Source organism: Borostomias antarcticus (assembly GCF_949987555.1).
Source record: "Borostomias antarcticus genome assembly, chromosome: 21".
Taxonomy (NCBI): domain Eukaryota; kingdom Metazoa; phylum Chordata; class Actinopteri; order Stomiiformes; family Stomiidae; genus Borostomias; species Borostomias antarcticus.
The window spans coordinates 20,086,668-20,106,667 of NC_140254.1; the positions used below are offsets into that span (position 1 = coordinate 20,086,668).

General features: G+C 49.8%; 1 protein-coding gene across 1 annotated transcript; it reads left to right on the plus strand.

The window, feature by feature from the left end:
* Window positions 1-11,457: 11,457 nt before the first annotated feature.
* sem1 (SEM1 26S proteasome subunit) lies at window positions 11,458-15,630 on the plus strand. The gene is made up of 3 exons (XM_084455469.1): window positions 11,458-11,556; window positions 12,823-12,916; window positions 15,351-15,630. The coding sequence occupies exons 1-3, from the start codon at window positions 11,481-11,483 to the stop codon at window positions 15,391-15,393; spliced, it is 213 nt and encodes a 70-aa protein (XP_084311595.1). The 5' UTR covers window positions 11,458-11,480; the 3' UTR covers window positions 15,394-15,630.
* The last annotated feature ends 4,370 nt before the right edge of the window (window positions 15,631-20,000 follow it).

Here is a 20,000-nt window from a genome sequence, read left to right on the forward strand (position 1 = left end):
CGCGGCTCAAACCGGTTCTCCAGTAGCGGCGAGACCTGCCATGGTCAATTCTGACTCTTTCACAGAAGACCCGGCGACTCGAGCCGAACACCTACATGAAAAATCCTGTCTAACGCTGGCTCGCACCGGCGGCTGTGTTTAGCACAGATGACGCCACAGAGACAGAGGACATGGATAAAAGGTAATAACGGACAAAAGGAGACGGGGACGACCAAGTCGCCGCCGCACAGATGTCCTCCACTGACACACCATTGAACAGGGCAACTGACGTGGCCACACCCCTTGTGGAGTGTGCCCGAACAGCACCAGGCAGAGGACGACCCGCAGTCACGTAAGACTGGGCGATGCCCTCACAGATCCAATGGGAGAGACGCTGTTTCGACAACGGAGAACCCACCTTCCCTGGGCCGTGGCAAACCAACAACTGGGGGGTGGTGCGGACCGCAGCCGTGCGCTGGACGTAACACATCAACGCACGCACAGGACACAACAAATGCAGGCGGGCCTCTTCCTCGCTCGCATGAGGCGGAGGATAGAAGGCTCCCAGCTCCAAATCCCGTGCCCTATAGGCGCCCCGGACCACCTTCGGAACGAAAGATGGATCCGTGCGCAACACAGCTTTGCTCCCATCACCCGTGATGAGAAAAACTGTCAACGCCCTCAGATCACTGACCCGCTTGCCCGACGTCAGAGCAAGGAGCAGCGCGGTCTTAATCGACAGCCACTTGAGAGATATCCGCTCCATTGGTTCGAACGGCGCTTTACATAGCGCATCCAGAACCAAGAGCAAATCCCAAGGCGGCGCCGCAGCCTTACGCACAGGGCGAAGACGGCGCGTGCCGGCCAGGAAGCGTTTAACCAGGGGATGCCCGAAAACCGTAGTTTTGGCGAACCCCTCATGGCATGCGGAAATAGCACACGCATACACCTTGATAGTGGATGCTGCCAAACCGCCACCATGACCCATCAGGTGCTGAAGGAATTCCAAAATCGCCTCGACCGAGCATGACTCGGGAGCGAAGTCCCTTTCCTCACACCAACGCGCAAAAGCAGCCCATTTGCCAGAGTAAACCAAGGCAGTGGAAGCCGCGCGCGCGCTCTGAATTGTACAGATCACGGCCGGAGAGAGTCCCCTATCAGACAATCTCCGCCGTTCAAGAGCCAGGCCACCAGCGGCCGTCCCAAGACTGGAGGTGCGCAAATTGAGCCCTCCGCCTGGGACAGAGCGTTCGGCCAATGAGGGATGTGCCACGGTTCTACAGTAGTCATGGCCATCACTTCTGCATACCATCTCGCCCAGTGGCGGTCCGGCGCTATCAGTATCACTGATGCACCCTCCGACCGCACCCTGGCCAACAATGGTAAAATCAGCCCCATCGGCGGGAAAGCATACAGCAGCGCCCCCGGCCAGGGGGCATGCGCGAACGCATCCACGCCCAGCGGAGGCTGGTCCTGCTGTCTCAGAGAGAACCAGAGGGGACACTTCGCGTTCTCTCTCGAAGCAAAGAGATCCACCCCTGCTCTGCCGAACCGGGTCCAGAGCTGAGCCACTACCTGAGGATGTAGGCTCCACTCGTCCGGGTGAGGCCCGCCCCGAGACATCAGGTCCGCCCCGACGTTCAGACGGCCGGCAATGTGCCGCGCTGTCAGTGACCGGAGATTGACATGAGCCCATCGCCACAGCGTTACCGCCAGACGGTGAAGCGCTGGCGAGCGGACTCCCCCTTGTCGGTTGACGTAAGCTACTGTGGTCTGGTTGTCTGACCGCACCAGCACATCGCGCCCCTGTACCAGGTGTACAAAGTGGCGCAATGTTAGTAGCACCGTCTCCAACTCCAGGAGGTTGATGTGGCGCCGTTCTCCGACGGCCCACAAACCACCTACGGCCTGGGACAGACATGTACCACCCCAGCCGCTTAGAGACGCGTCTGTGAAGACAGCGACGTGAGCCGACACCCTGCCTATTGGAACACCGTGCGCTATTACGCGCCGGTCCCTCCAATAGTCGAGGTCTGCTGACAACGACCCCGGCATCCGCACAAGGCGCCGTCTGTGCCTCACAGGGTCCAGACGAAGCCGCGCGAACCATCTCTGCACGCACCTCATGTGAAGAAGGCCCAGTGACACTACCACATGGGCGGCTGCCATGAGACCCAGAAGGCGCATGATCGACAGAACCGCGATCTTTCGAGAAGGACGGCAAACACTGAGACTCTTCTCCAGTGTTTCCCTCCTTGAATCGGATAGCCGTGCTCTCATGGCGCTCGTGTCCAGATTGATACCTAGGTAAACAATCTGACGGGCCGGCCACAGAGCACTCTTCTCCCAGTTGATTGCAAACCCCAGGTCGGTGAGATGCCGCACCACCGTGGCGGTATGCATCAGAGCCAACAAAGGCGACGGAGCCAGTACCAGCAGGTCGTCCAGGTACGCCAGGATCCTGATGCCCTGCCGGCGCAGTGGCCTCAACGCCGCCTCCACACAATTGGAGAAGGTTCTGGGGGCGAGCGCATATCCAAACGGGAGTCTGGTATATTCGTACGCCACACCCAGGTAGGCGAAACGCAAAAACTTCCGATGCCGATGAGCTATCGGTATGTGGAAGTAAGCGTCCTTGAGGTCTATGCTGGTGCAAAAATCGCCGGGAAGGAATGCCTCCAGCATTTGTCGCACCGTAAGCATATGGAACTTCAGATTCGCCACCGTTTTGTTGAAAAGGCGGAGGTCCAAAATTGGCCTCACGCCCCCCGTCTTCTTTGGCACGAGGAAGTAGCGGGAATAAAATCCCTCGTCCCTCTGGCCTGACGGGACCACAGTTACCGCTCCCTTCGCCATCAGTTCTGCAATCTCTGCTGACAGAGCGGCAGCCTGAGCGGGACGCGGTATCACTGTCTCCACTACGCCCATGAAGGGCGGTGGGGGGCAACAAAACTGAATGAGATACCCTTCCCGTAGAACACGCTGCAACCAGCCGTCCAGGAGACATCTCTCCTGCCAGACTGTGAAGCGGTTGGAAAGAGGTTGTGCCGGAGATCGCGGGAACAGATCGAGGAACCTGCCATAGTTCAATTTGGCCCTGACCGCCACCGGACAGCTGAGAAACTCTGCTGTCCTGGCCCAAGGCGGGCCACCCTCGAAAGGGAGATGAAAAATCCCCATTGGGAGTTCCATGTCCCTGAACAGCGCGAGAATGAATGGCATTCCTGTCAAGAAGCACTTCATTCACAAAAAGAGGAAGTGAGCCGACACCGTCCGCATTGCTAACAAGCCGCCGTCGCTCATCCCATTGAGAGAAAACGGCGGAGTGTTGCAATGCGGGAAGCCCCGCCTTCTCATTTGCATGATCTGGCAAGGTGCCGTCTTTCGCAGACCGACTAGACGGGACATGAGAGGCGGGCAGTGTTAAATAGCCAGCCGAGGCAGTAAACACGGAAGTATTCTCACTGACCGGTGAGCGTGAAAACTCTCTACCTGTCGAACACACAGGGAGAGGCTCGAACGCTCGGCCCGAATGAACGAACGCCGTCTGGGGGTCTAGCGCATCTTTTTCGCCGCTAAACCCCGCCAGCGGTCGGTCCCGAGAAAACTTCGAACAGGGCAGTACAGCCATAGCACTTGGCCTGGGCGCACACATCCCCTCTGTTAAAAACCCAACCGGTCTGTTTAGAACAGGGGCGGCGAGACCTGCCGTGGTCAAATCTGACTTTCTCACAGAGGACCCGGCGGCTCTAGCCGAATATATTACATTCGCTGAACCGGCGAGAGCTGCGCGCGTCACGTCTGCTCTCTTTGCAGGAAAAGACTCCGCGGCTCGAGTCGGTTTACCAGCTGCGGCGAGACCTGCCATGGTCAATTCCGACTTTTTCACGGAAGACCCGGTGGCTCTAGCCGAATACATCACATCAGCTGAGCCGGCGAGCCCCGCGTGAGTCACGTCTGCTTTAGCAGGAAAAGACTCCGCGGCTCGAGCCGGTCTCCCAGCTGCGGCGAGACCTGCCGTGGTCAATTCTGACTCTTTCACAGAAGACCCAGCGGCTCTAGCCGAGAACATTACAGTAGTTGAAAAGGGAGGAGATGCGGACTGCACATTACAACCAGCTTGATAACGTTGCATCGTGTTTGTTTTATTGAACAGGGAAACTTGCTCACCGCCGCTCTGAACAGAGCGTGGTGTGGGCACAACACAGTCACGCATCTTCACGCACCGTCAATAGGTGCGCCTCTTCCTACCCCAAGCCGGAGGCGGAGCGGTGGGCGCGCTTGAAGACGCCGGACCGGTCCCGGCACCCTGGGCGGGGTAGGCAGGGGGAGGTCGCGGGGGAGGAGCCGCGTGCGCAGTCCAGGAGCCCGGGCGAGCCGGTCCATGGGCCGTAGCGGGGCGGGACCCCGTGGCAGGTTGTTTAGTCTTGTGTGTCCGCCGGCGCTTGCTCCCAGTCGCGGCAGCATCAGCCGGAGCACGCGGACGTGCCGGCACACTGCGCTCCCCCGGAGCCGCGAGGTGGCGAGCGAGGAGGAGCCGGTCCTGCTCCTGGCTGCGACACTGCTCCAGGATTTTAGACACAGCTGCCCCAAACAACCCCTCCCTACTGACCGGCGAGTTGAGGAGGACACTCTTGCTTTCCTCGCGCAGACGAGTCAGGGAGAGCCATAGGTGGCGCTGCTGCACCACCGACGTGGCCATCACTCCACCCAGACAGGAGGCGGAGATTCTCACAAGCTGAGCCACGGCTCCGGCGGCTTCGGCCATCTCCGCTCTCCTGTCTTCATCCATAGAGGGGGGGGTTTGCTCCGTAGCTAGCTGGCCGATGTAAATGGCCAGCATAGCAATGGAGGAGGAGGCAGCCACGGCCTGCGCGGCCAGAGAAAAACCTTTGTCGGCCAAGGACAGGGTTGTCTTGTCTTTGACGTCCGGCATGAGAGGCTTCCTGGCCGAGCCCCAGGCGGAGGAACCAGGCACCAGGACCGCTGCAATGTCGGGTTCCAGAGGAGGAGAGCCGACAGCTGCTACGTCAGTCCAGCCGGTTACCCTCGTAGCTCTGCTGAACTGGCGAAGCGGACCTCTGATGGCCAACGGCCGCTCCCATTCAGCCTCGACGAACGCCTCCAGGTCAGGCATAGCCGGCAGGAGACGAGGAGCAGGCTGAGAGGGACGCCCGTAGCAGACGGAGCTCCACAGTGGGAGCCCCGTAGTCGCAGCAACCTCCGGGACGGAGATACCGAGGTGATGCGCGGCTCTCTCCAGCAGCCGGGGCAGGTCGCGATCGAAGGAACCCCGCCCCGGGAAGGAGGCGCCACTAGCCGTAGTGGCTTCCGACGCAGAGAGAACCTCGTCTTCCCCGGAGAGCTCATCCTCATCATCCGTAGGCGCGAGGGAGGTAATCGGGGCCGCCGGTTGTTGCGGGGGCGCGCCGATGTCCTCGCCGACCAGCTGGACCAGACCTTCAGTCTCCAGCGGCGGCGGAGCGAAGAAATGCGCCCGGAGCATCCTCTCCATGGGGTCCAGGAGGGCGCAGATCTCGCAGGCGGGGGACGGAGCCAGACCCGCTCTGGCGTGCTGCGGCCCCAGACAGCGGAAGCAGAGGTGGTGTCCCACGTCGCTGTAGCGGGAGCCGCAGACACAGAAACGATCCGGCGGATCCATCGGCACCGGCAGGGGGTCATCTAGGGACGCCGCCAGGTCCGCTTGGGTCCGCTGAGTAGACATCTTCTGATCTTCTCCAGTAGCAATGCGAGCTGAAAATTTCGAAGGAGCAGATGTGCGGGCGTAGCCCGCTTATACAGTGGTGCACCGGACCTGGTTGGACACAGGTGCGTGTATGTTTTTTTCTTCAGTCAATGTAGCTAGCTGGGTTTCGCTAGCCAATAGGAGCTAGCCCTGTGGGGCGGAGCTCCACGAAATAGAACTTCCGCTCCGTTTGATACAGAAATTATTGAGAAAGACCAGACTGTGCAGTCTTTGTGTCGACAACACAGATCATGTAAGTATCTCAATTTCAATGTATACATACATACTATGTATTTTGGTATCGTCCCAGTAAAACACCAACGTTATGTGCAAGCTACCCTATTGTAATGATTATCTATATGCAGATGCTCTTTCCAATGTTGGCTAACTAGCTAGCCAGCTAACGTGATTAGCCTTTTTCTGTACATGGCTAGCTAAGTAGCCTACGTAAAATTACTCTCGCAATTATTGTTAAAACGTTCGCTTTTGTGTAATTGTAGCTTAAATTATAATGTTGGCTTGGCAACGTGAGAATATTTCAGTTGTGTACACTATAACTTTTATGAAGTGTTGTTGTGGGCCATTGTTTCCTAGTAATTACAGGCTCGCGCGAGCTCCTGCACGTTCGTACTGTTTCATCGCTTGGAATAAAATGTGATAATTAGCTTACTCATTGATTTCGCATTAACCCACGACACCGTTAGTATGTGTTTGTTTTTAGGCATTCATTTTTCCGATTTTAACGTAAACAGAACACTAGAAGCCCCAACAACGGAGCTAGGCTAGCTAGCAGGATTTGTTATAGCAGCCATCTTGGCTTTTGGCACGTGGTCCTGTGGAGTGTGCATGTCAGCCAACGAGAGGGTCACCCACCCACTCTCTCTCCCTCTCTCCCCTCCCATGCTCTCAGTTGCCAACCTCCCAGTTCTTGTTTGAACTGAGCAAGAAGCAGGTGAGCGGGGCAGGAAGAGGCGCTAAGACGGGGACAGGCGTGGCCAGGGGCAGTCCTGGGACAGCACCACAGGCTCTGTGAGTCTTGTTCAGTTGAATGCCCTCATGAGTATTAACAGAAGAGCACCATATACATATGCACACACACTCTAACATGTCGCTCTCTCCTCAGCTCAGCCCAATGGTCTCTGATGGTTCTGTCTGGCCAGCCCTTAGGTGGAGAAACACCTGATCATCAATATAGGCAGGCACACGTAAGTACAAATGCACATACGTTTCCAAAGACGGGATAAACAAATGGGAATATTGATATTGAGTTAGCGGTAGACATGTGAGATTCATAAGACGCATCACTGACGCCAGGATGTGTTCCCCACTTTTATGCCTTTAAATCAGGGTTGGAGTATTCCAGGTGTGTGGCCATGGCCATGAACACCAGTAGAGGAGGGAACCAAGTGTCTCATTCTCTCTCCACAGTTGTGTGGTTGTAACCCCCCACTAGCTACATATTCATTCAATCTTTATTTAACCTCGTGAATCAATTGAGAGTAAGCTCTCATTTACAATGACGTATAATCACTCTATATTTGAACTTGTACTACAGGTGAGATAATCCTTTTTAATGGTCTCTCTCATTGCTGTGCAAGACTTGGGTGTTCTCCTGCTCTGAGTGCCCATTCTCCTATACCTCCCAGATCTACCTCCACAAGCACATCAAGAGGAGCCATGACAACCTCTGTCTCTGCTGAGGAACACACAGAGCATTATGAAGTAGCCAGTGCCTTTGGCGAAGGTGTTTGAGCAGCAGTCATCAATGGATTAACTCCCAAGACACAAGGAAGAGACAGCGCAACACACGCTATGACTCCAGTGACGAAGGTAATATAATAAAGTGCATTCAACAGTCCCAAAAGAGTACTACTTGAGTTGACTAATCTGAGCTAATTTACCTCTACTATATGTTCCAGTGCCCAGGCAGCCGGTCGGCAGAACTCACACCAGACCAGCTATGCCAGGTGCCAGAGCCGGAAGGCCTGCTCTGCCAGTTATCAATGCAGGTATCCATGCATGTTTGTGTTGGTGAAATGTCTATGCATATTTGCACACTTACAGTTAACTCAGGACTGTCTGAAGACTCATGTACTCAGTTCACTGATTCGCTCATCTCACATCTCACTACTCGGCAGTAGATGTTCATCGCCCGGGTCCTTTGAGCCAAGGCGCTGTGAGCCCAGGCCCTTCAGCCCTTCAGACGTCCAGGCACGAGCAGCATGCATCAGCGATTAGCACCCCGGCCAGACCAGGTCAGGGTCTGACATGTCGAGTTGATTCTTCCCCTTATGCCAGAATCACTACGCCGCCAGCACCATAGTTTCCTGCTCATCCCTTTATCCTCTGGTTTTCAGGTAGTTCTCTGATGCCATCGCCTGTGAGACCAACAGCTCCAGCAGTGTTGCCATCAAGCTCTGCAGATGCTGGTATGCTGAATTTTGTGAACTACTTCATGCTGCATGTAGGGATATACTTTGAGCTGAATATCCATTATGGGACCGTACAATTACTTATAGCCACATCTGTGTTTAATATCCAGACTTCCAGAGGATGATGTGTCAGCAGTTCTCCAGCGTCATGCAGAGTCTGAGGGAGATGGCACAGACAATGATGAGGCTGGAGCAGAGACTGGAGCAGAGACTGTCCGGCGAGTCTGCAGACAGCTATCGGGGAGCAGTACTGGATGACCTGCACCCTGCTAAAACGGAGGAGGAGCTGCTGGTCTTGGAGGAGCAGCTGAAGGACAAGGATCATCAAAGGAAGATGGTGAGTAACTTCAAGGCAGAACTTTGTTCCTTATTTTTGCAGAGAAGTGTTAAGGAAATGTAAAAGTAAATGATTGTCTTTATGTTTTGCAGACACGATATCTGAGTTCCATTGGCGGCAAAGATCTGCCAGATGTGGTCCGGCGGGTGCTGTCAGCCATTGCCATACAGAGTGTGGTGTGTCTACAGCGTCCATGGGAAGAGGGGGAAGAAGCCTCTGAAGAATATGACCCTCTACAATGTCATATTACGTAAGGGATTGTTCATATTTTCGCAAAATAATACATTGTCTTTGCTTCATGCCATGTGCATTGAAACCATTCCCTTTTTGGTTAAAAGGTGCAGTTATGGCCTGTAAGCCAAGTACCACTGTGACAGAGGTGTCTGCCCAGCTGCAGGAGATGCTGAAACATGCCCCTGCTCGATGCAAAAAGGTATGTGATGTCAGGCAGTTAATTTTCTCGTATCCAGTGACATGGCACGCTTCCAATGAACGTATGCGATTTGCTTTTACAGCCATTTCATTATGTCCTTAGGCATCTGCTCCAGCCCAGCTGACCTCCCCAGCCCAGCCCCTGACCGCAGCTCCAGCCCTGACCACAGTGGAGTATTCAGATGAGGATGACCTCTTCTGCCCAGACCCTCGATTCAGATGTGGGTGACCCCCAGCCCGTCTCCCTAAACCTGCCTTTCCAGCCTGCCAGGATGGATGCCCTTTTTGTAAATAGTTTTTGTACATTTTAACCATTTTTTTGTGGGATACAACGGTCTGTTCCCGGTCTGCCTGCCACAGAATGCGCACTGTTTCATTTTTGTTTTTAGAACTTTTGCAATTGTCAGATAATGGGTTGCTAGCCAGAGCTTGTACATGCTTTTTTTTGCTTTTCTGGCTATGCGTAATGTGACAGACCGTAAACCTCATCCTTGTAAATATGTATACTTTTAATTTGTAATGTACTTTGTGTAATAAAATGTTCTAAACTGTTCAGTCTTATATTGGTTTGTATCATAATGCTTGCTGCTATATCCCCATATAGCATTAATTCGTTTTTGTACTGGTAAATGCTAAATATAGCCAGTGGTACTGCAAATGCTAAATATAGCCAGTGGTCAGGGTTTAGTAAGTAAGTGACCATATTTGCACCGTGCGAAAAAGACGTGCAGACCAAGTCATATAAATACCTGTAAATCTAGTGTCAGCCAGGTGAGTTTATGACGGAGGTTCCTGCCCACGTTTTTTGCACGCGGCCGCACCGTATTTGCACCGTGCGAAAAAGACGTGCAGACCAAGTCATATAAATACCTGTTAATCTAGTGTCAGCCAGGTGAGTTTATGACGGAGGTTCCTGCCCACGTGATCACGTGCGTTCTTTGCACGCGGCCGCAACTTCGGAATGACGTGTCGTTCTTACGTAGCGTCTACTAAACGGCAGATCTCGCGTTTCCGTAAATGGCCGCGTAATTTCCGCACGCGGCGCACACGAATCGTCACCTAAAGCGGCCGTATGTCGAACGTTCGCGCAACCTGCGTGTGTTAGTAGGGTAGTAGTAGTAGTAGTAGTAGTAGTAATAGTAGTAGTAGTAGTAGTAGTAATAGTAGTAGTAGTAGTAGTAGTAATAGTAGCTAACATGATACCAACACCCTTTGGAGATGTAGCCTACAATATACAGTAGTATAATACTGTAGGCTACATATCTGATGATACTCCAGTGTGTGGCCTGTGGTAAGGTACAGTATTATGGCGCACACATCTCAACCATGAAGAGTGTAGGCTAATCGTTGCACATGTAAATATTGAATAGAGGATTATTGAAATACTGAAACAATTTTATTTTTATTTAACCTTTATTTAACCAGATAAAGAGCATTGAGATAAAATCTCTTTTACAATACTGACCTGGCCAAGAAGGCAGCAAAGTTTCACATAGAAAGACACAAGGACATATAAAATACAGAGAACAACACAACTAAATATACAAAAGGCGTAGACAACGTGGGAACAATAAGAAGTTAAGGTAGGCCTATATTACTACATGAGCAGCTGGTGGTAAAGACTTCTGATCATTTCAGTTTAAAGCTGGCTAAAGGAATAAGTGCCATCAGTTTGAGGCTTGACTGAAGGTCATTCCAAGACCAAGGACCAGAATAAAAAAGGCTCCTTTTTCCAGCCTCAGTCCGCACAGCAGGTACCTGGAACCGTATCCAGGCACTGGATCTGAGGTTGTGAGAGTCACAAACTGGTACAAAACTGGAACATATGTACCGAGGGAGCTTGCCTAAAATGGCCTTATACAATAATATAAACCAGTGTTGCATCCTGCGCATAGTAAGTGAGGGCCACCCAGTTAGGCTATACAGTGTGCAATGATGTGCATATGACAATGCATATGAAGAAGGCCACACTTACATTAGTTTATGACATGAACTTCCCCCTCTGACTTTTGTCTCTGCACATGACCTCTGATTGTATTGTACATAGGACCCCACTACACATACATAAGGACCCCACTACACATACATAACAGTCTCTGTCATTTGCCCTGTCCCGTCGAGTTCCTGCACCCTGTTTATTGTTGTCTATCCACCGATGTTATACACCAACTGACCAGAACAAATTCCTGGTATGCGTAAAAACATACCTGGCAATAAATCTGTTTTGTGTACCTTCGAGCCGCATATGATGGGCTTACAGTTTCATTAGGCAAGGCAAGGCAAGGCACGTTTATTTATAGAGCACATTTCAGCCACAGGGCAATTCAAGGTGCTTTACATGAGACATTAAAAGCATTAAAACAAAAAGCAAGACATTACAGACATTTAAAACAAAAGGCAGGACAAATTAAAAGCATTAAAACAAAAAGCAAGTCATTATAGACATTTAAAACAAAAAGCAGGACAAATAGAATACAGGAATAAAAGTTACATTAGCGGTCTGCGCATGCGCAGTGCAGAACATAGACAGAGGCGTGACGACGAGGCTGCAAACATGTCCGACAAGAAGCAGACCGTGGATTTAGGACTATTAGAGGAGGATGACGAGTTTGAAGAGTTCCCAGCAGAAGGTACATTTATTATATTTTGACAGATTGACATTGTTATATTGGCCTTTTGTTGTGTTTTCACACGTTTAGTGACTTAGCGTTAGCTAGGCTAGCTACATTTAGGCTGGGCCCTACAACAGTGACTCAGCTAGCATTAGCACTAGCTATCTGCACTACACACACACACACACACACACACACACACACACACACACACACACACACACACACACACCGAGAAGCAAACACTGCAGCTAAACTAGCTAGCATGCTAGCAGCGAGCCATCTTACCTCATTTATTATTGTTGAGGTTTTAACGGAATTGGCTAACAGTTAGCTCAGTTAGCTCAGTTAGCTCAGTTAGCTCCGTTAGCTCCGTTAGCCCAGTTAGCTCAGTTAGCTCAGTTAGCTCAGCTAGCTCAGTTAGCTCAGTTAGCTCCGTTGGCTCAGCTAGCTCAGTTAGCTCAGTTAGCTCAGTTAGCTCGTTTAGTTTGCTTGCCAGCTGTTCATTAACAAGCTAACGCATTAGTTGGCTAGCCAGCTAACTTCCTATCTGAGAGCTAGCTGACCGTTAGCCAGTTCAGATCAATCACTGGCTGCTAGCCCCACGGTAGTCCCAGAGGGGCTAGTCCCACGGTAGTCCCAGAGGGGCTAGTCCCACGGTAGTCCCAGAGGGGCTAGTCCCACGGTAGTCCCAGAGGGGCTAGTCCCACGGTAGTCCCAGAGGGGCTAGTCCCACGGTAGTCCCAGAGGGGCTAGTCCCACGGTAGTCCCAGAGGGGCTAGTCCCACGGTAGTCCCAGAGGGGCTAGTCCCACGGTAGTCCTGAAGGGGCTAGTCCCACGGTAGTCCTGAAGGGGCTAGTCCCACGGTAGTCCCGAAGGGGCTAGTCCCACGGTAGTCCCGAAGGGGCTAGTCCCACGGTAGTCCCAGAGGGGCTAGTCCCACGGTAGTCCCAGAGGGGCTAGTCCCACGGTAGTCCCAGAGGGGCTAGTCCCACGGTAGTCCCGAAGGGGCTAGTCCCACGGTAGTCCCGAAGGGGCTAGTCCCACGGTAGTCCCGAAGGGGCTAGTCCCACGGTAGTCCCGAAGGGGCTAGTCCCACGGTAGTCCCGAAGGGGCTAGTCCCACGGTAGTCCCGAAGGGGCTAGTCCCACGGTAGTCCCGAAGGGGCTAGTCCCACGGTAGTCCCAGAGGGGCTAGTCCCACAGATGCTGTAGCTAGCAGCTAGCTATGCTAACCACAACCCCTACTATGTATCTAACGTTAGCTGGTGTCTCTGCCTGTAGACTGGACCGGGCTGGATGAGGACGAGGACGCCCACGTGTGGGAAGACAACTGGGATGATGACAATGTAGAGGATGACTTTTCCAATCAACTCAGGTACGCTATCCCACTGAGCAGACAAGTCTAAAAGACGTCTTTTAGATGTCTTTTTTGTCTTTTTCAGACGTCCAAAGACATCCAATTAGGAGGCAGAATGAATGTTTTTTTTTTACGTTCAGATATTGAACCCGTTCTGCACGTCCACAGACGTCTTAGAGGGGTCCAAGCCAGACGTGTGAATATTGAGGGGTCCAGCAGACGTACAAACGGGGTTCAGGACCGACGGACGTTATTAAGACATGATCTGAACGTCTCCCTGACGTTGCGTGTTTGCTGGGATACTACACTCTCTACGTTGGGGACGTAATCAGGGGTGTACTGGAGTGTAAACCCAAGTAAACTTAGTTTACCCACCTGTTTAAAATGAGACAGAGTAGACTCACCTATTGTCTGACCACCTGTGTTATAAAATTCGAGAAAACAAGGGTGGGTAAACGATGCACTTGAGTCTATCCACTTCTGTATTTCCCACTACACTAGGACCCCACTTATCCGAACCCAACGGGACCGCAGGTCGTTCGTATCTCTGAAATGTCCGGATGACTGAAACTTATGTTAAAATGCACCAAATTCAATAAGTGGTATACTTGTTTCATATAGACTCACAATAGACCGATAAATACCCTTAATTACTTATGAAAATGCATCAAAATTGCAATCAAATATCCTACTAAACTCATATAGCCTAGCCTATAATAGGCCTACAGTAGCCTATAATAAAATAAATGAATTTCCACTTGAGTGCGTGCTTTGATCAAATACAGTACTTTATTCTCAAATGAGGCGTACGCTGCATCGATAGGCTACTGTATTCGCAGAACAACATGGTATAGCCTAAAAACAACCCAACATTAGAACAATTAGAGCAAATGATAATCAAGAAATAAGTTGTTGTGTCTTAGGCTATTGTAGCCTAAAAGAAAGTCTCTAAAACAACCGATGTAGGCTAACGTGGCCTAGGCTGTAGGCTATTTTTTAACAAATACACTAGGCCTAGTATCGGCTAATCTACATGCCCACAACACGTCTGTGTTCCTGAAGTCCATTAACTGGGAACGAAAAATGACTTGATGCTCCTCTGCTTCAGGTTGCTGACGCGCTTTCTGGCTAACAAGGAATGCAGCTCTCGCAGAAGACTCGTTTGCGTTTTGCGCTCGACATTAGAGTAACAAAGAAATGAAACGTGACAGTAGGCTACAGCCTACAGGCAACATGTAGGTCTACATACAGTTCTGTTTTTATTCACAGTAGGATACAGTACTGGAATGAAAATCCCACCAGTAACCAGATAGCAGGCTAAAAAGACGTTTTTTAAGCCTGTCCGGTAGAGCGGGAGGTTGGGATCTCTGAAGTTCTGATGAGCGGGGTCCTACTGTACATCCCTGAACGTAATTGTCAGGCAGATATGAAATCAAGTCACCACTCTCGACAATGTGACAAAGTAGCAACGTATACATGGTGCAAAGTAACACACATTAATACAAAATATACTAATTATAAAAGAACCATAAGAAAATCACATCTAATATGTGTGTATGTGTGTATATATATATATATATATATATATATATATATATATATATATTAGCTGAGCAAGATATCAAATTATGTATTTTTGTTAAAGTTCTGCGCTTATTCCTGGCTGCCAGAACACAAGTCTGATATTAAAGAGGAAGAGAAGAATTGTTTCACCCCAATTTACCCTCATAAAAGTGCATGCTGGGAATGCCTGGAGATATGAATGTATAGAAACAGAACAGTGTCACTGGTCATTCCCTTACATACCTAAAGCTTGTCCCTAATGGGCTACCATACTCGCCTGGTTTTCAAAGCTACAGGCTGTTGCTAAGCAGACATGACATTCATTTAATAGAGCAAAGGTGAGTCAGATTGTATGAGCATTAATAGTATTTCTTGCATTATGTATATACCATGTATATGAGACGCCATTTGTCAAATGTTCTTATTGGGAGTAATATGCAGTTGGTGCATTCAAGGAGTTGAATCCACCAGGCCTACATAATATGTCACAGTGATCATAGGCAATCACCCAGGTTGTTATGAAAGAAGGCCTACAATGACGCGTATTCATTCACACATCCTTATCGAATAATGAAGTGTTGTCGTGTCTGAAATGTGCTGTTTGTTTGAGTATACTTCAAACTATGATTCAGCATTGTTTCATACAGGCACATTATTATAGCTGCTATTAAATAAATTACTGAAGACTTAAGATATCATTACTGTTAAAGGGGGTTGCCCGGGATGTTGTAGGCTAATCATCATAAATCCATGCCACCATTGGGCTTTTTTTCTCACTCGGATTTCATAATGGTTCTCTCAATCAATGGAGGAGGGCCCTTGTGTTCCAGCTAACGGCTGTAATCGCCTCCGCTGACTTGGATCTTTTTTTTTTCTTCTCTCCCTACAGAGCAGAGCTTGAAAAGCACGGCTACAAGATGGAGACTTCGTAGACGCACACACAGCATGTCGGCAGCGGGATGTGGACTTTAACGTTTGCATATTGTAACTTCACACCGAGGAGGAAGGAGGAGGGAGATGTTAATTATGATTCTTTTTTTTGTAAGAAACCTTGGCTCGAGTAAAATGTTGGATGAGAATCCGCCTGTGGGTTGTGTTTATTGTTCAAAAGCCTGCATCGATTTAGATGATGTTACAGTTTGTTGATATGAATTAAAGATACTGCAATTTGCTTACTATTCTGTTACTGTGGCATTTTACCTTTTATGTTACAAATGTACATAATGTGGCAATTGAGCTATTACTTGAAAAGAAATCCATAATTTCAAATATTTTGTTTTAGCATAGACCACTTCGGTGAAGCGCCTGGCTTTAACATCCATTTAAATACCACTTTTTGTTAGGGCCATTGATGGCCAACATCACACATTTAATGGTCCAGTAATTATTAGCCTGTGACACACTCAACATCCATTTTAATCCACACAATATGAATTTTGCATGATGTGCGTGAAAGTCAAGTGCTCAAATGATCATTTTCCATAGCGATGGTCAGGTTTTGAAAATGACGCACTCTTCAGATGGACATACTCCCATAGTAAACCTGAAAATGGCAGGTGTGTGTGTAGAGGGTGAGGGAGTGTGTGTGGGAGAGGGATAAGTGGAGAGATGTGCATTGTGGAGGTGGGGGTGTGTGTGTTTGTGTGTGTGTGTAGCATGAACACACTGAATGACCCAGAGTGTGCCGGCTCCTCCGTGCTGCTCTCTGTATAACACCCCCTTCCTTCTGAGCCCATGGGGCTGGTCCCCGTCCCTGAAGAAGAGATTATCCACTGCCGTGTTTGTCCGACCCAGGGAGGGGGTCTCAGCGTGGGGCCTACCCTGCCCAGGCCTGCCCTACTGCCAGCCAACCCCACTCTTCCGCTCTGCACAGCAGGGACCCCCGCACTGAACCGGGGGGCAATTTACCCAGACGCACTCCCCTGGCAAAATGATTTCTCTCTGCGCTTGTGGACTCTGTCCCACGGTCCTAATGAGCTGAAATGGATGCTAGTAAGGCCTTTCCTGCTGCACCAGAGATGGATTCATCTCCTCTCAGCAGCATCCGCTGCTCTGTCAATGTCTTACCTGCCTTTGTGAGGTGCATTTCATAAAAGGTATGTCAAAATAGGGTGTTTGCCCATCAGAGAAGAATGTCAAGTGTGAATATATTCCGCGGTAGCTCAGAATGGTTGCCATTTTTCTTTACTATATAGACCATTTAGATTGGTTTAGACTTTAGACATTCTCCTTTTGTATTGTGAAATTACTTATAGTTCATATTCTGAATAAGACCTGCTGTTATGAACAAAAACATGACAGGATGTAGACACCTAAGATGCTTCCTGGATTATTTACAGGTGTAAATATGGGGTGTATTCCAGGCACACGGTTATGATCCTCCAGATACCTTGCCAGAGCTTTCTCTGCAGCCTGCTGGGGTTTGAGGCTACCTGTTAAGCTGTTATTATCCCAAACACTTATCTGCATATAACAGCCCAACAGCTCCCCTATGCATAAAGACTATATCGCACATGATTGAACACTCAGCTGCTTTTCTTGTGTGGGTTTGATGCACAGGTTGTCAAAAATAGGGATATAGGTACATTCTAAGACCTAATTGAAACTTCTGATTAAATGTATTTGAAAAATGTGTTTTATGAAGGTTTGGAGGGAATTAGAAGAATAAGTGAGGTGAATGTAAGGTGCGACTTACACAAAGGTTCACCAGTTTGCCCACGCCCTTGAAAGTCAGTGCCCTGGGCCCGATCATTATTCTAACGCTTGGGAAGCCGGTGGAGTGAGAGAATCGTTAAGTGAGAGACACGGCGGAGGACTCGCACAGCCATTTTGTTTGTGCTCCGAGCGTAAGATCGTGGTCCCTCGTGATCGACTTAAGCTGGACCCTCTGTGGCCCCAAAAAATTCATCCTCGACAGGGTGCATTGCTTTTCACATTTGTTATATCCATTATTCTAGCCCTTTTATTTGCGCAGCGTCCTTGTCATTCATCCATGACCCGCATGATTCACCTTGACACGATGGGCTCCATTTATACAGTTATCGATTGACTTATCATAAACACAATCACATTACTGTGATCTGAACCCTAACAATGATCTCACTTTGGAAGAGAATCTGACTCATTTTGAACCAATATTTCAATTAGCCGTTCAGTCCAAAACATCGATGTCTTAGGAGACCTAACTGCAGTTTGCTTCCTTTGCTAGTAGCCTAGTGTAGGCTCCCACAAAGACTACATCATAACAACACAAATATAGAACATAGCAAACAAAGGACCATAGGATATACAAACTAATGTTTTGTCACTTTCATAGAGCAGGGAGAGTTCAGATCTATTGTTCTCCAGCCCACTGCCTATGGGCAAAGTGTCCTGCTGTGTCCACGCGGAGGACACACACGCGGAGGACACACACCCGCCACCACGGCTATATTTCCCTCCTCCTCCTGCAGACCCTGGTGGGCACGGCGGTCGCTGCGGGGTTCTCTCCACCGCCGCGGATCCCTCCTCCACCGCGCCTCGCTGGAGAGAACCAGGAGGCCCGACGCCGTGCAGCTGCTACAATAATAGGCCTAATTGCACGTTTCTTTGTGGGGGCCTGAAATTAGCGGCGGAGCGCGCTGCTAGCGACAATACCCCCGAAAAACCTGGAGCATAGAAAAAGAAGGCTCTCCGAGGGTGACTCCTCGTTCACCAGAGAGACCCATCACCGCCACCCACGGCCCCGGCGGCCCACACCTGCACAGAGGCCCCCACTAAAGTAAACACAGATAATACAGTGTAATTACTTTAGAAAATAATAACGAGGAGGAGGACTGGCTCATCATGTGACAAAGGATCGCCTGTTTATTGTGCGGGGTGAAACGGCCTCGGAGGACTCTGGTGAGTGCCTTATCAAAAGAATGAGAGCCCCCCCATCCAAGGTCCCTATTGGGCAGACCCAGTGTCAGGAACATTGGCTTATTATGTCTTGGCCCGTGCCCTGTCTCTGCACAAAGGGCTGACCAAGGGCCAGATTTAAGAGCACACATGGGCTGATTCACGATTTAAGCCTAATCCAGGATTTAAGAGCTGCTACACGCATAGATGAAGTGTAGTGTTGTGGAGATATCATGGTGACATTAAAGGAATCGAACTCAGCAATTTGATTCAGAATGTAATAGTGGCTTGTTGAGCTATCTGGTTACACACGCAGTCCAGAGACTCAAATGAGTCAAGTCTCAATTCAAATCTTTTATTTAAGACCGTCGTCCCATCTGTTTCTCCATCACTCTCATACACACACACACACACACACACACACACACACACACACACACACACACACACACACACACACACAGAGTTTAAAAAGGGATAGACTCATCAAAACATGCAAACACGACATTGGACAGTTCAGACAGTAGGATCATAACTGCAGCTTCAGTGTCATTTAAGAAGAGCCGGGCTTTAAACCGATGTGACGTGTTCCACACAGAGAGAAAGTGAAGGGTATGTTTCCTTTTAACGCCATCACCGGCGGTTGAGTCACTATGAAAATACAGACTTTGGTTTTATGTCAGTCTGGATTATGGAGTTCCCTTCTGCAGCAGCGCAGTTTAAGACATTCCTCCTCTCTCCCCGTTCTCCTCCTCATCTCCCTTCCTCTGTGGACGGGAAGGAATTCCAGGGAGTAGATGTGTTCCCCAGTAGTGGAGGCAGAGCAGGGCACACTGATACTGAGACAGAACCCGTACGCAATTACAAAGGAACATGAAATGCATGTAATGTCTGGGGGCTGGTGGAGCCAGGAGCTCAGGCCCATATGTTTAGGCCGTATTAGAGATATGGTAGTTATATCACAATCACAATGAATTGCAGTCCTAATCTTCATAGTCACCATAGGTCCATAATCCAGCACAAGCCTGTAAATTCCTATAACTGACATGGTCTTCACTGCTTACAGCAGGGACCAACTGGGCGTTTGTTTCTGTGAGAAGTGCTATACAAATACATGTACTCTTGCTTTATACTAGATAACATTAAGAGATATTCATGTTACATCTATTTGCTGTAATTTACTAATCGTGATACAGTGAGTGTATTATATTGCCTATGAGTCACAAAGGTCACATCTTTACTATAAAGAGGTAAATGGACCAGCGACCGACCGGAGAGATCTACAGGATGTAGGTTCCTACCAGAGAGATCTACAGGATGTAGGGTTCCTACCGGAGAGATCAGCAGGATGTAGGGTTCCTACCAGAGAGATCTACAGGATGTAGTGTTCCTACCGGAGAGATCAGCAGGATGTAGGGTTCCCACCGGAGAGATCAGCAGGATGTAGGGTTCCTACCGGAGAGATCTACAGGATGTAGGGTTCCCACCGGAGAGATCAGCAGGATGTAGGGTTCCCACCGGAGAGATCAGCAGGATGTAGGGTTCCTACCGGAGAGATCTACAGGATGTAGGGTTCCCACCGGAGAGATCAGCAGGGTGTAGGGTTCCTAACGGAGAGATCAGCAGGATGTAGGGTTCCCACCGGAGAGATCAGCAGGAT